Source organism: Dysidea avara, chromosome 2 (assembly GCF_963678975.1).
Source record: "Dysidea avara chromosome 2, odDysAvar1.4, whole genome shotgun sequence".
Taxonomy (NCBI): domain Eukaryota; kingdom Metazoa; phylum Porifera; class Demospongiae; order Dictyoceratida; family Dysideidae; genus Dysidea; species Dysidea avara.
The window spans coordinates 46896750-46910732 of record NC_089273.1 but is presented as its reverse complement, the minus strand read 5'-3'; the positions used below and the strand labels follow the sequence as shown (position 1 = coordinate 46910732).

The 13983-nt window shown below is 38.7% G+C and overlaps 3 protein-coding genes across 3 annotated transcripts in view; 2 read left to right on the top strand and 1 right to left on the bottom strand.

The window, feature by feature from the left end:
* The first annotated feature begins 2964 nt into the window (after window positions 1-2964).
* The window catches only part of LOC136245951 (inter-alpha-trypsin inhibitor heavy chain H3-like), a 31919-nt gene continuing 20900 nt past the window's right edge, over window positions 2965-13983 (top strand). The window contains exon 1 of the mRNA XM_066037406.1: window positions 2965-3128. Within this exon, the coding sequence (XP_065893478.1) occupies window positions 3056-3128 (73 nt within the window). The 5' untranslated portion in view covers window positions 2965-3055. The remainder of the gene's footprint in view (window positions 3129-13983) is intronic.
* LOC136247478 (uncharacterized) lies at window positions 6725-12067 on the top strand. The gene is made up of 11 exons (XM_066039198.1): window positions 6725-7032; window positions 7087-7230; window positions 7286-7491; window positions 7673-8119; window positions 8170-8301; window positions 8352-8541; window positions 8588-8707; window positions 8763-9057; window positions 9107-9209; window positions 9259-9558; window positions 9609-12067. Exons 1-11 carry the CDS (start codon window positions 6897-6899, stop codon window positions 10521-10523), a joined length of 2988 nt encoding a protein of 995 aa, XP_065895270.1. The 5' UTR covers window positions 6725-6896; the 3' UTR covers window positions 10524-12067.
* On the bottom strand, window positions 10489-12241 carry LOC136247479 (ATP-dependent DNA helicase RecQ-like). Its single transcript, XM_066039200.1, has 4 exons — window positions 11925-12241; window positions 11752-11866; window positions 11410-11692; window positions 10489-11360 (listed from the first exon to the last, which is right to left on the bottom strand). Exons 1-4 carry the CDS (start codon window positions 12048-12050, stop codon window positions 10550-10552), a joined length of 1335 nt encoding a protein of 444 aa, XP_065895272.1. The 5' UTR covers window positions 12051-12241; the 3' UTR covers window positions 10489-10549.

The following is a 13983-nucleotide window of genomic DNA, read 5'->3' as shown; positions in this document are numbered from 1 at the left end:
TGCTAAACAAAATAACCTTAAATAGTTAGAGCATTAGAACCTATTTTACTAGTCTGACTCATGGAAAATAGAAAGGGTCTTTAAGGGTGGTTTAAAAATTCCAATTATTTATTAATTAAATACTGTGATGGGTGTTCTATCTAGTTTTGATATTTATGTCATGTATAAAGGCTATCAACAGCACTATTTAAGCTGGATATAAATTCAAACAGTATGCATTAATTAGAATGCTACAAAGAAATACTGAAATTGATGGCTTCATCTTAGACTCATTGTCTCCAACAAACTATTTTCCAATGTTGTTCTGACACAGAGACACACACAGGGAGAGAGACAGAGAGAGATGGAGACACAGAGATAAATTATAGCTAAGTGTATTTACCCTGTGACACTGGCGAAAACTCAACTCTAGCAGTCAGGATTATGGTAGATAAAGGCATTGGAAAATAGTTTGTTGGAGACAATAAGTCTAAGATGAAGCTATCAATTTCAGTACTTCTGAGATACATAAACAGAATACATTCAACTGGAGATATTACGTATATCACCTAATTACTATTTCCATATATACATGAGGCTTCTACAAGTATACACACCTTAGAGTCTACTCGGCAGTGCTGGGAGTAACATATTACTTTGAACGTAGCAGTAGTACATGAGCTTAGTTTATTGTATTTCACTGTGCAAAAAGTGGGATATAATATGGTATTTCCAGTGGCTTATTGAATACAAATAAGCCTTAATATAAATCCTGTATTATACTCATTTTATACTTTAGTATAATCCATACTATACTATTGCATATATGGTTTCAGTTTATTTACCACATTACCTCAAATAGCTTATATCTAATATAATTCCCACACTATACCATCTCATATATGGTTTCAGTATATTTAATACATTAACTGAAGTCTTACATGAGATTGTTAGTATAATACAGGTTATACCAAGCTTTTTTGTATTCAATAAGCCACTGGAAATACCATATTATATCCCTCTTTTTTCACAGTGTTTATTACTTAATGCTTTATACATTTGTAGCTCACTATATTATAATATCTATAATCACTGTTCAAAGAAAGCTGAGCTCACTTGTGAAGTACATAAGTTGCTGTATCTGGTAGTAGCTACAGGTGTATAAGCAACATTGATGCACAAAATGAGGCCATCTATGGGGGAGACACACAGAGAGACAGACACTGAGCTATACTGTGCAAGTGCATGAAGCATTAAGTAATGAAATGCAATAAACCATGCACATGTACATACTACTACTACTACTTGCAAAGTAATATGTGACCCAGTCTGCGAAAAGGGCTCTTATAGCCTTTCCAATTATCCATGTTTGGCTAATCATAACTCCTAATCTACTAAAGCTATCACCATGTAATTACACCCACAGCTACTGCCAGGTTAGGGTTGTTGAGTGACCAAATTGTAGGCTTGTACCATATTCACCAGTCAAGTTATGGGTTACCATATATATGCAATTGGAAGGCTATAAGAGCCCTTTTCGCAGACCGGGTCACATATAATGTATCATTCTAAGCACTGCCGAGTAGACTCTAAGGTATGTATACTTGTAGAAGCCTCATGTATATCTCGTAATAGATACATTAGGTGATATATTAATATCTCCAGTTGAATGTAATCTGTTTACGTATCTCAGAAGTACTGAAATCAATAGCCTCATCTTAGGCTTATTCTCTCCAACAATTTTCAAATGTTGTTAGTTACTCTATATTGCCATAATCCTGACTGCTAGAGCTGAGTTTTCACTAATGTCACAGGGTAAATGTGACCAGGCCTGCAAAAATAGGGCATGTGGGCACATAAAAATTTCCTACTTTTTGAAACTTTGATGGGTCATAACTTTGCATTCCCTTATTGTTTGGCTATAAAAGTTTTAGCAGAATAGAAATATTCTAATCCAGAATGGAGAAATGAGATGCTACGTACTGTATGTGGTGGGGTGTAGTTTGTTCCCACATGACCTATTTTTGCAGGCCCGGTCATAAATACACTTACCTATATACTTTCTCTGTCTCCATCTCTCTCTGTGTTTGGCTGTCTGTCTTTCTCTGTCTCTGCCTCCCCCCTCCCTGCCATAGATAGCCTCATTTTATGCATCAAAGTTGTTGCTTATAGCTACTACCGCATGTAGCAATTTATTTACTCCACGAGTTTTGAGCATAGATATTATAATGTAGTGGGCTACAAATAATGTATAGATCATTAAGTTCAACAAACTATGCACATGTGCTATATACTACTTTAAAGTAATGTTTTGCTCAAGGTACTGCCAAGTAGACTCTAACTAAGGTATGCAGTAGAAGCTTCATGCATTCATCACATATCTTGTAATCAATACAGTAGGTGATGATAATATCTCCACTTGAATGTATTCTGCTTATCTCAGAACTGCTGGGTTAGTTGTTGATCTCATTTCTATTGAGATAGGATGTCTGGGTCACTTTATCTACTGCTTGTTTGTCGAAGAAAACTGTACGGCACTGTTTGAGCAGGCTTCCATTTCCTGCTCTTACAGAATTTTCAATTCTATAGAGCTTCCCTGGTGTGGGATCTATTGGGCTTCTTGACCTGAACTTTGTTACTGTGAAGTTAATTTTGTACTGTAAGTTAAGTCTTGCCAAGGCTCCTGCACTGATCACTCTTTGGCTGTCAATGAAGCTATGGTAACCCTGAGTCTAGGCCCCTAATTTTATACTAAATATTGTCTTAATAATCAATAAAGATGTTTATCATCTTCATGTGTACTGTATGATTAGTGGAAAACAGTGTAGTTTGAAGTAAAGAAAAAAATCCTCACTATCATAATTTTTTTATTTTTATGTGAAAAGTATGTGTATACTCTTAGATTACTGTACTTTTAAAGGAATGTCATGAATTTAACATTTGTTGGATTCACCTGTTCATATAAAATTATTAGCTAAATGCCATAGATTCATACTTTTATATATTTTATTTGCTAGCTACTACTCGAAGCTCATACTACATTAGTTGTGTCTAAAATTTCATCACTGGAGAGAAGATGATGATTAGCAAACTTTTAGGTATTACTGTACTGGGAGTCTATTCTTTATACCTTGGAGTCACAGCACAAAGTATGTCCATGACCAAATATATATGTGTCAGTATAAGTAAGAGTTCATATAACCAGTGTGTAACGCGTTACGTAATATTATTACTTTTGTGGTAACAAAGTAATATAACGAAATACGCTATGAAAACAGGTGATATAACGCAAGATACTTTACTTACAAATGTAACGCGTTACCTAAGTAATATAATTACTGTAACGAGTCTAATATCACGTAATATTATTACTAAAAGTAACGAAGTTACTAATCATGTTAGTAATCCTCTGAGTAACGCCTAACCACAACGAAGTAACGAGGCCTACTGAATGAAGCTTATTCACTAGCTTCTTACTTATAACCAAGATTTGCACATTGTCCAACAACGCAATCATGTCATGTGATAAGGTGGTAGTTTCACACGTGACAGCTTAAGGCTGTGGACACAAAGTAATATTTATAATATGTAATATTATTACAGTTACTTTATTTTATGGGTAATATGTAACTGTAACTAAATAGTTCAGTTGAAAGTAATATGTAATATGTAACTAGTTACTTTTAAAAAGTAACTTGCCCAACACTGTTCATAACACAAAAAGAGAGGAGAGTGTCCTACTGCAGTAGAGTAGCTCACCTAATATCGGATGGGCTCCAATATCGGACGCTATTTCTCCTAAACTACAATGAATATTCAAACATTCTGCACATCTACAGGTAGGCCAATGCTTCATAAACTTGTGTACCACGTTTCAGATCTCTCGGGTTCTTGGTCTCGGTACAGCAACCTTTTGAAGACCAGTCCGAATAATACGTAAAATCGGAAAAAACGCTCAATTCAAGGACAGCCATTGTTTGCAGATCACACTTGCAAAATTGCATACCTTCATATTGTAGGGCTACTCATTTACTTTCTAAATATGTATGGTTTATTTCATTTAAAGTATTGTACTGATGAGTTATAGACCAAAGAAAAGAGGCTGTCACTGGAGCAATAATCGCCCTAGCTATTTTTGCTCAAAATAAAAAAAAAGGGTTGAAAATGCATACAAGGTGGATGATTGCTTTCGATTGTGTACTGAAAGTTGTTAAACACTAGTTCCTGCAAATCCAACACTATAAAGACATAAAATACTGCAGATTTGACTGCAGAAATAGCAAAATCTTTAATATGGCTGTCAAGCACTCTAACATAAAAAGTCAATCATTTCAGCTGAAAGCCTAAAACTCTAAAACAAAAAGTACGTAGAACCACATTTTAAGCATATCAGCATTATGTAGAATTGATTTACACCACCTTTTTGCAAAAAATTGGTGACTGTTATATTAGGGTATTTGACTGCTCTATTAGAGGGTTTTGGTATTCCTGTAATACTTTAAGTCTGCAGGACAGTGAATTTATTGGAAAAGTTGCTTGACAACTTGTAAATGATTAATTGTATGCAATTATCCATTTTAAAATATTTTCAAAGCATTGATTACAATTTTGAGTTAGGGCGATTATTGCTCCAGTGACAGCCTCTTTTCTTTGGAAGTAAATGAGTAGCCCTACAATCTGAAGGTGTGCAATTTTTGATTTAATGCAAGTGTGATCTGCAAACAATGGCTGTCCTTGAATTGAGCGTTTTTTCCGATTTTACGTATAATTCGGACTTGACTTCAAAAGACTGCTGTACCGAGACCAAGAATCCGAGAGATCTGAAACTTGGTACACAAGTTGATGAAACATTGGCCTACTTGGAGATGTGCAGAATGTTTGAATGTTCATTGTAGTTTAGGAGAAATGGCGTCCGATATTGGAGCCCGTCCGATATTAGGTGAGCTCCTCTATAGCCTGTACAAACGAGTATCTCAAAATTATGATGCAATACCTATAGTCGCTTTCAGTGTGCTAGTTGGTCAGGCATGTATTCAGCAATAATTTTCAATGACTGTTGTAGTTATGGCTTCAATAAGCAGTCCACTGATGTTATTTTAACACTCCTTAATAATTTATGTGTTGACATGATATCCTAAAGTAATCAAAATTTTACTGCATTATTTGAGCTACGCGTTTATACAGGCTATACTGAAGTAGGACAGTCTCCTCTTTTTTATATTTATGGACTCTTGGTATAAGTTGTTTATATCAAAAGGTACGGTCATATCGTTTAAATAGGGATTGCAGTGAAACTTTCGCGCCGCTCAAAATTCTGCCTTTAAAAATCACCCTAGAGACATTTTACGCAACAAAAATCATCTTTACGGAATAGTACTAGTCCATATAATACATAAACAACATCAAATGCAGCAAAACACTTACAGGTGGCCCCGATATAAAATTGCCAAAACTCGAATTCAGTTTAGACTCAGGACCATAGTCGCAAGGCTACAGGAAAAACGAAGCAGCGCACGGCCACCATTTTATGCCACAATAACTCACCAGTGGGATGTGCCTTTTGGGGTTCCGACGAGTGTAGGTTCACTGCGCCTCGTCTCTTCTTTCATCTTCAATCAGGCTGCTTGTCTTCTTCTTCATACAACGAAACCATATCGAGGCGTTACTGAATTTTCCGTATGCACTTTCTTTAAGCAGCAGGGCCGCCCAGAGAAATTAAGGGGCCCAAGGCAAAGAGTTAAAGTGGGGCCCTTGACCCAAGTTGTAAGGTGAAGACCAAAAAAAAAAAAAAAAAGGCTACAACCTGCTGGCAATGACAATAACTACCCATCAACAACCATATCTCCTTATCTATAAGCTTGCTACACTGCTCCTCTGAAGAATACTGTGACTGCTCTATTAGAGTATTTAGATATGACTGCTCTATTAGAGTATATCGATCTTTTAAACAGGTATTCAGGGGGCCCTTCATGGGGCCTCCTGGGGCCCTTCATGGGGCCTCCTGGGGCCCTTCATGGGGCCTCCAGGGGCCCCTTTCAGGCTGGGGCCCTGGTCAAAATTCCCCAGTTTCCCCCCTGTGGGCGGCCCTGTTAAGCAGCGTAATACTAATAGACGCCACAAGATTATTTAAGGCACTTAGACTATGCTACTGTACGGAGGTACTGTTACTATAGATAGCTATATACCTGTATCTTCACGATAGGTCACAAGATCAAATCAAGACACATGGTGCGGCCCAAGAAGACGGCGCGCCACACCGTGAGTATATTTACAGGAAAGTAAACGCTATTTTCACACCTTTGTAGCTCCGTGATTCCTTATCCGATTGAAACCATAGTTGCTACAGAAGTGCCGGCTAGGTAGTAGTCTCGCGTGGCCAGACCGCTTTTTCCCGTGTATTGGGTGGGGAAAAAAGGTCTGGTGCAACTCCAATAGCTGTTTACTTCTTAGCCGTCCCCAGACGCTGGGGACGCTAATTGAATAACATTGGTCACGAAGGAGGTGCCATGACGTCAGTAAAACAATGAAGTATTCCTACACTCCTGCTCCGGTTGTGAGTCTTGTTACAGGATGAGGATGAACGCTTAAGACGTTATAAAAGAGACATCGGAGCAAATTAAGATTCGTTTAAAAGATAAACAAATCCCGAGTTTACTTACTGACGTCATCGGCGCCTCCTTTTCGGCCAATGTTATTCAATTAGCGTCCCCAGTGTCTGGGGATGGCTCAGAATAGTCTCGCGTGGCCAGACCGCTTTTTCTCCCACGGCGCTTATCGATTAGAAATTATAAGCGCCTGCTCGGAAAAGGGTCTGGTCTGGTTAGAATTGCTGAGTCGTTCTTGACACCTCCAGGGTGGCGGAGGTGTTGAATGGCCACGTCATCTCTAAGCGCCTCTACATCGTTTTTTCACTGGGAATGGCCAGCAACCTATGGTGTGCATTCTGCTTGCAGCCTCCAAATTGCCCATCGAACGCGGACAAGTTTAAAAAGTTATTTGGAGGCAACTCTGAGAAAGAACAGAGGGTGTTAAACTGGTTGCTTTTGAGCAGAGGTAAGACATGTTTCTTCAGGCTGTTCGTGTCATTATCAGAGTAATGACACACAGGAATTCCATCTTCTATTTTCAAAAGTGATGCACGCCTTTGCATATTTTGCCAAAGGCTTTTGAAGTCAATAGACAGGCTTCAGCAAGAATTGACTACTGTTATGTTTAAAGCAGAATCCACTCTTCAAAAGGTCTGCCTAGCATGTGAGTTGCACAGATGTCTATAATTGATATTTAGTATAACGATGAACTGTTTTAGCATTTGGCATCAATCAATCACAACCAATTGATGGTGCTCAGTCAACTGTTAATTTGACTCAACTTCATGTTGCATCTCAGCCGTCCAATAGTTTCAACAATGTTCCACTACCATCTTCAGAAGGAACAGTGGAAGCAGCAACAGATGGTTCTTTGGTAGCTGCAGATAAGGATGCAAATGGTAAACTTGGTACACCGTCTGCTAAGGTATGGGGAAATCTCAAGAATACATACATGTGTGCATGCACACATGTGTATCTGTTATATGATTTGTGGTGCCAATTATAAAGTAATAGGCATGTTCTTAGTAACTATGTTTATCCTTTATTAATATTATCACAGTGGCCCTTTCCTCATACATGTGTTGTCCTAATGTGTTTTGTTACAGTTGGTAGTGGATTATCCATGTGGAGAGGAAAAAACGTTTGAACTGACACCAAACAGGAAGAGGCCCATGATGTCATTGGGAAGACGAAACTACACAGCAGCTGCCAATGGATTTACCCAAGCAGAATGCTTATCTGAGCATATACTTGATTCTGTTACACTTCAAGTCCGACATGAAATGGAATATATATGCTCGGAAGGATACAACTCTATCTTGCGTAATCCATCACCTAAGAAGATTCAGGAATTTAACTGGAGTGACATTTGTACTGAATTGCAAGCAGCTGTGCCAACACTTTTTAAGCTGCTTAGTGGCTTTCTTCCAAAGGCTGACCAGAGGTTTCTTGCATTGGTTATATGCATGTTACTGAAGAAACGCTGCAAATTCATGTCCCTAGTGCAGACTGTGATGTCCACACTCTTATATGGACAATCTGCTAAGAAGCAGGTAAATCATGAATTGAATTATTTCAGTGCTTGTTAAATTTATTCTTTTAGATCTACAACTACTTACAGCCATTTATGCTGTGCATGTCAGCATCAATGCTGCAGCCAATAATTGATGGTGTGGTTAAGAATTACAATGCAGATGTATTTCTTTGGGCAGATAATTTGAAGGAGCATTTTGAGGTTCATTTAAAGTGTTATAAGGATACGTATAAATGAATTTTATTTGATAGCTAAGATTTGACATTGGTTTAATGCCTACCCTCCCTCTGGAGAATGATGATGATGATGATGTCGCAGGTGAAGACAATCATGAAGACGATGATTATTCAGATGTGGAGAGTTGCTACAGTGATACATCACTGGACTCACCCAATTGGGAGCCCATGGAAACTGATGAAAGTGATGTCATAACATCTGAAGGTATACCAATTTTCATTGACTATACTCAAGGTAGTTTGTTTTGTAGTGAGAACTTCTGAACCACCCATCAACAGTGAACCTTCTGTGGCACCTGAAGCTTCAGGAACCAATGTTATTGTTCAAGGTTTAGTGAGAGCTGATACTACAACAGCCACTGTAACAGCAGGTTTGATTTTTTCTTACAAATTTATAGCTTTAGTATTTTTTCTTGCTGTGCATAGATGCAAATCGAACCATCAGTACAACACAGAAAGGTCAAGAGTTAGCAGCATTGAATTGTCGAGGATTTGTCCTAGTTGGGGATAATCTTGACAAAAACTTTCGTCCAAGCCATCAAAGGGAAGATAGACAGACCAAATCTCTTCACATTTTTCATTCATATGCTGTGAAAAATCGTGTGGACGTATCCTCCCTATCTGATAAACCAGCTTCAGTAGTGATTTCACCTGAGCTGTTTTTATTGACCAGAAGTGATATTTCAAAAATTTTAGAGGAGTTTAAAGTATTAATATCAAGGTAAATATATACTTATATTTTGATGTATTCTTGCTATGATTTTTTGCAGGGTTTTAGTGCAGAATGTGAAGAGATTTAGTAACCAGGTGAAGAAAGTTACTTGGCATATTCCTTCAAAACATGAAAAAGAAATGGCTGCAAAGTCTGTAGTGGTAAGTATTGCTATTAATGTTATTGCTAATTATGAGCATGTATTTATAGGTCCCATTAGGTGTGGAGTTCAAGAATGAAGCATACATTGTTGACATGTCTCAAATTATGAAAAGTTATAACAAGTACGTACCAGTGGAGGAATCTGTTACTACCATTAATGTGAATGGACGTGAACATACCTATGACAGCTCTCGTTTGTACCAATTGCTATTTTTTGGTGACCAGCTTACAGTTGCTAGAGCTCGGGGAGCGGCAGTGCTAAGAGAGCCAGAGAAGAAGCGATTAGAAAGACTCGCAGGATTTGTACCTACCATAGCCGATTGGCATGCTAGGATGTGCCTGGTGCAGGTATGTCTGTACTACCAGTCAAAATAATTTTTTATACTTTTACCATTTAGGTGATTTGGGGGAGGTTTTTTAGTAATAAATCACATGAGCGAGGTACACTAAACCAGCTCAAGCACTTGGTTAACCGAACTGCTGTTGGGGCTAATCCGAAGAACAACATGAAACCTACTGAAGATTTTCTTACTGTTGTCATGTGCGCCCATGTAGCAGCAGCAGCCAAGCAGCTAGAGACAGCTGGAAATACAATTGAAGACTGCAATGCAGTTGCTGGGAATATTGTAAGCTATTTTGTCAATATCATGCCATCTGATGGAACACAGCCTTCACCTGTAAATGACAGCAGGTTTAACTATGCTACTGATCTGCTTACAATGTGCCTTGTATGGCATGGCTTTCATGATGCAGTGAGAGAGGGGGATGGTGACAGGATTGTTCTGTACTGGAAGCTGCTGCTACCTGTGTTTCAACAACAAGGTCGCTATAACTATGCTAAAGAAGCATTCTTGCTTTTGGCACAGACTTTGTACCTGTCTGAACGTAAGGCCACTGAGTTAAAGTGGAATCGCACTGTAAACACCAGTGGAAGGACTGGATGTAATATTCCGTGTGACCTCCATATGGAACACTTGAATGGGACTCTGAAGTCCATGTTGCGTAATATGGGATCCAATACAAAAGACTCTTCTGTAGACAGGGCAGCCAAGTCATTAGGGGTGGTATCACAAATTTGTAAAACATTTGAAGCTGAAAATGGTATAGCAGTTGCAAAACCCTTCTCATCTTACCCTTCCTTTACAAAAGATTTGGAAAAGATGACTGCTGTTCTCATTGATGAAAAGGTGTTCAGCAAACAAGTGGGACGTAGAATAAAGATGTATAATAAACAACCATTTCTCGCATCCCTAAAGTGGGAGAAAATCAATGAGTGGGTTAAAAGTAAAATATTGAAACTTGAAATTTTGTAATTTAATGCCATGTAAGTTATTATGTTTCACAAATTATTACACTGTTGACATCCACATAAAGAACTACAAAGGTCACAACATCGACAGCCAGTTATACACTGCTTGTCTTTGCTAAACAAAAAAAATTTAAATAATAAATACCTACGACAATAACCAGTGTTTGCTGCATAATCCTTAATTGGTTTGGTGGAATTATATGAACTGTTGCTGTAAAGTATAGCATCAGCTGGAATTCCATTTCTTCCGGCTCTCCCTGTTTGTTGCACCAGATCCTCCAGTGTCGGTGGTAGTCCCCAATTAATTACTCGGGAAATGTCTGGAATGTTAACTCCCATCCCAAACGCACTGCTGGCAATTACCACCCTGAGAATGGAATCCATCTTACTGAATTCATCGATAATCGATTCCCTATGTTCATTACTTGATACTGCTGTAAATGATGTCAAAAGTCTCAGTTCAACAATATGTTCAAATCCTGGAGGTTCAGATATCTCATGGCCAAGTTTGACTTTTACCATAGAAAATACTTCAGCACATTCTATGAGCGATTGGCAAAAAATCACAGTCTTTGGTGTGTTTACACGACTAGAGATAAGTTCACTGGCAATGGTAGTTGTGAACTCTTCTAGAGTTATAGACGGCTTTACAATGTATTTAATGTTTGATCTATCCAAATTCAAGCCAACCATAATGGGATCATCCATGGCCAGCTGCCTCTTCACTGTGGCAACAGTCTGCTCAGTGGCTGTAGCAGTAAGTGCCATTACATTGACAGATTTAGGCACCAAGCTTCTTAGAGATCCTATTTTGAAGAAAGCTTTCCGAAATTTTTCACCCCTGCACATAAAAAAATTGATATTAAGAGTCAATCACACCTTGTTCTTACCACATCTGAACACAATGAGCTTCATCCACTACAACTGCCACTAGTCTCTGCTGGTAGTTGCTTTTCTGCAACATATCACGAAACCTTCGATTGTTTAAAATATTCTCTGGGCTTATATACACTAATTGTACTTCCCCTTTAAGTACTCTCTTTACGGCAGTGTTATCATCTTGTGCTTTCCCAACAAATTCTACTGAGACTCCAGTAGGTGCAAAGTTCTTCTTTTGGTCCACCATCAAAGCAATTAATGGTGTAATGACAACAACAATGCTACCAGCACAACCTTCGTTAACATTAAACAACATATTTAGACATATTGCACAAAAATTTCAAGAAACTTACCTAACATAAAATCAAACAGTAATGGTAGAATAGCATAAATCACTGATTTGCCATACCCAGTTGGCAAAATACCAAACACATCTTTGCCTTTAACAAATGCTCGAACAGCTTCCTCCTTTACATTAACAGAAAACATTGAACAATGCGAGGAACAAAGAACGACACTCTTATACCTGTTTCGGCTTTAACGGAGCAAGGCCCATAGTCGTCAATGTACATGACAACGCGTCCTGAAAACTCAGACGAGTTCGAGGATGAGTTTCATGTTGCTGTGGTGAAGGTTCAGGTGAAGCATCCATACCGAGCCATACCGAGATCCATACTCTCCATAGTGAAAAAACGATGTAGAGGCGCTTAGAGATGACGTGGCCATTCAACACCTCCGCCACCCTGGAGGTGTCAAGAACGACTCAGCAATTCTAACCAGACCAGACCCTTTTCCGAGCAGGCGCTTATAATTTCTAATCGATAAGCGCCGTGGGAGAAAAAGCGGTCTGGCCACGCGAGACTAGGCTCAGAAGTAAACAGCTATTGGAGTTGCACCAGACCCTTTTTTCCCCACCCAATACACGGAAAAATCGGTCTGGCCACGCGAGAATAGCTAGGTAGGGGAGTCCACATTCCAAATCTGAAGAAAATCGCTCCAGCCATTTCCGAAATACGAGCGGCCAAAGTTTGGGGGGTTTTCTTCTTCTTTTCGCACACTTCGCAAAATCCGCCATAAAACACGAATTCGTGCTCCAATCAGGCTGAAATTTGGCATGCATAAAGGGCTCATTAAGGCGAATCTCAGTACCAAGTTTGGTAGGAATCCGATGAACATGCATGGAGTTATTACCTATTATTTGCGTAAAATAAGGTCGAGGGTCTGTCACGCCCACATGGTAAACCGCTTGAAGGAATGAGCTGAAAATTGCTATGTAGATGGCGTAAATATCGTAGGAGAACCTTTTTGTGGTTTGAAAGGAATCCAGTTAAGGGCCATGGAGATATGACACAAAATCCAACCTGTGTAATAATTACGCGATCGATTTTTATGAATAAAAAACTATTAGTTTTCACGCCTACCAGGCAAACCGCTTAGAGCAATGAGCTGAAAATCGGTGTGTAGCTGGAATAATTATCATAGAAAGTCCTTGCAGTAGTGCAGAAGAATCGGAACACATAGCACTGAGTTATGATTCCAAAGCCAACTACGTGTAGCATATGCGAAATCGAGATACTCTAATAGAACAGTCATCCTAATAGAGCATTCAGCTACGTTTATAACTTAGTCCATTATAGAATTATATTACATTACAAATTATTCTGTAGGGAGTTCAGCTACTACAGTTAATCTTATAGACAATTCACTACAAGCAAGTCATCCTGTAGAGAGTTCAGCTACAAATATGTCACTGTAGAGATTCAGAACATTATAAGTCACACTGAAGAGAATTCAGTTATAAACAAGTCATCCTGTATAGAATTCAGCTACAAACAAGTCACTGCGTAGAGGATTCAGCTCCAAAAAATCTACCCAGTAGAGAGTTCATCTAGATCAGCTACAAACAAGCCACTTTATACAATGTTCAGCTACAAGTAAGTCACTCTGTAGAGAGTTCAGCTACAACCAAGTCACTCTGTAGTACAAACAAGTCACCGTGTAGCTGGAGAGTTCCGCAACCATTCAAAAAAACCACTCTGTAAAGAGTTCAGCTATACAAACATGTTATAACTCTATAGAGAAAGTTATAACTCCATAGAGAGATCAGCTACAAGTACAAGACATCACCTTATAGAGAGTTCAGTTAAAAAGAAACCACCATGTAGAAAGTTCAGCTGCAAACAAATCAAACTGTAGAGAGTTCAGCTATGAACAGATCACCCTATAGAGAGTTTAGTTAGTTAAAGTCATCCTGTAGAGAGATCAGCTAGAAGGATCACCTTGTAGAGAGTACAACTGCAAATAAATCACCCTGCAGATAGTTCAGCTACAAACAAGTCACCCTGTAGAGAGATCAGCTACAAGAAATTGCCTTGTAGAGAGTTCAGCTACAAAAAAAACATCACATAAAGAGCTTATATGCAAACAAATCACCCTGTAGAGAGTTCAGCTATGAACAGATCACCCTGTAGAGAGTTCAGCTATGAACAGATCACCCTGTAGAGAGTTCAGCTAGAAAAAGTTATCCTGTAGAGAGATCAGCTAGAAGGAACACCTTGTAGAGAGTTCAACTGCAAATAAATCAC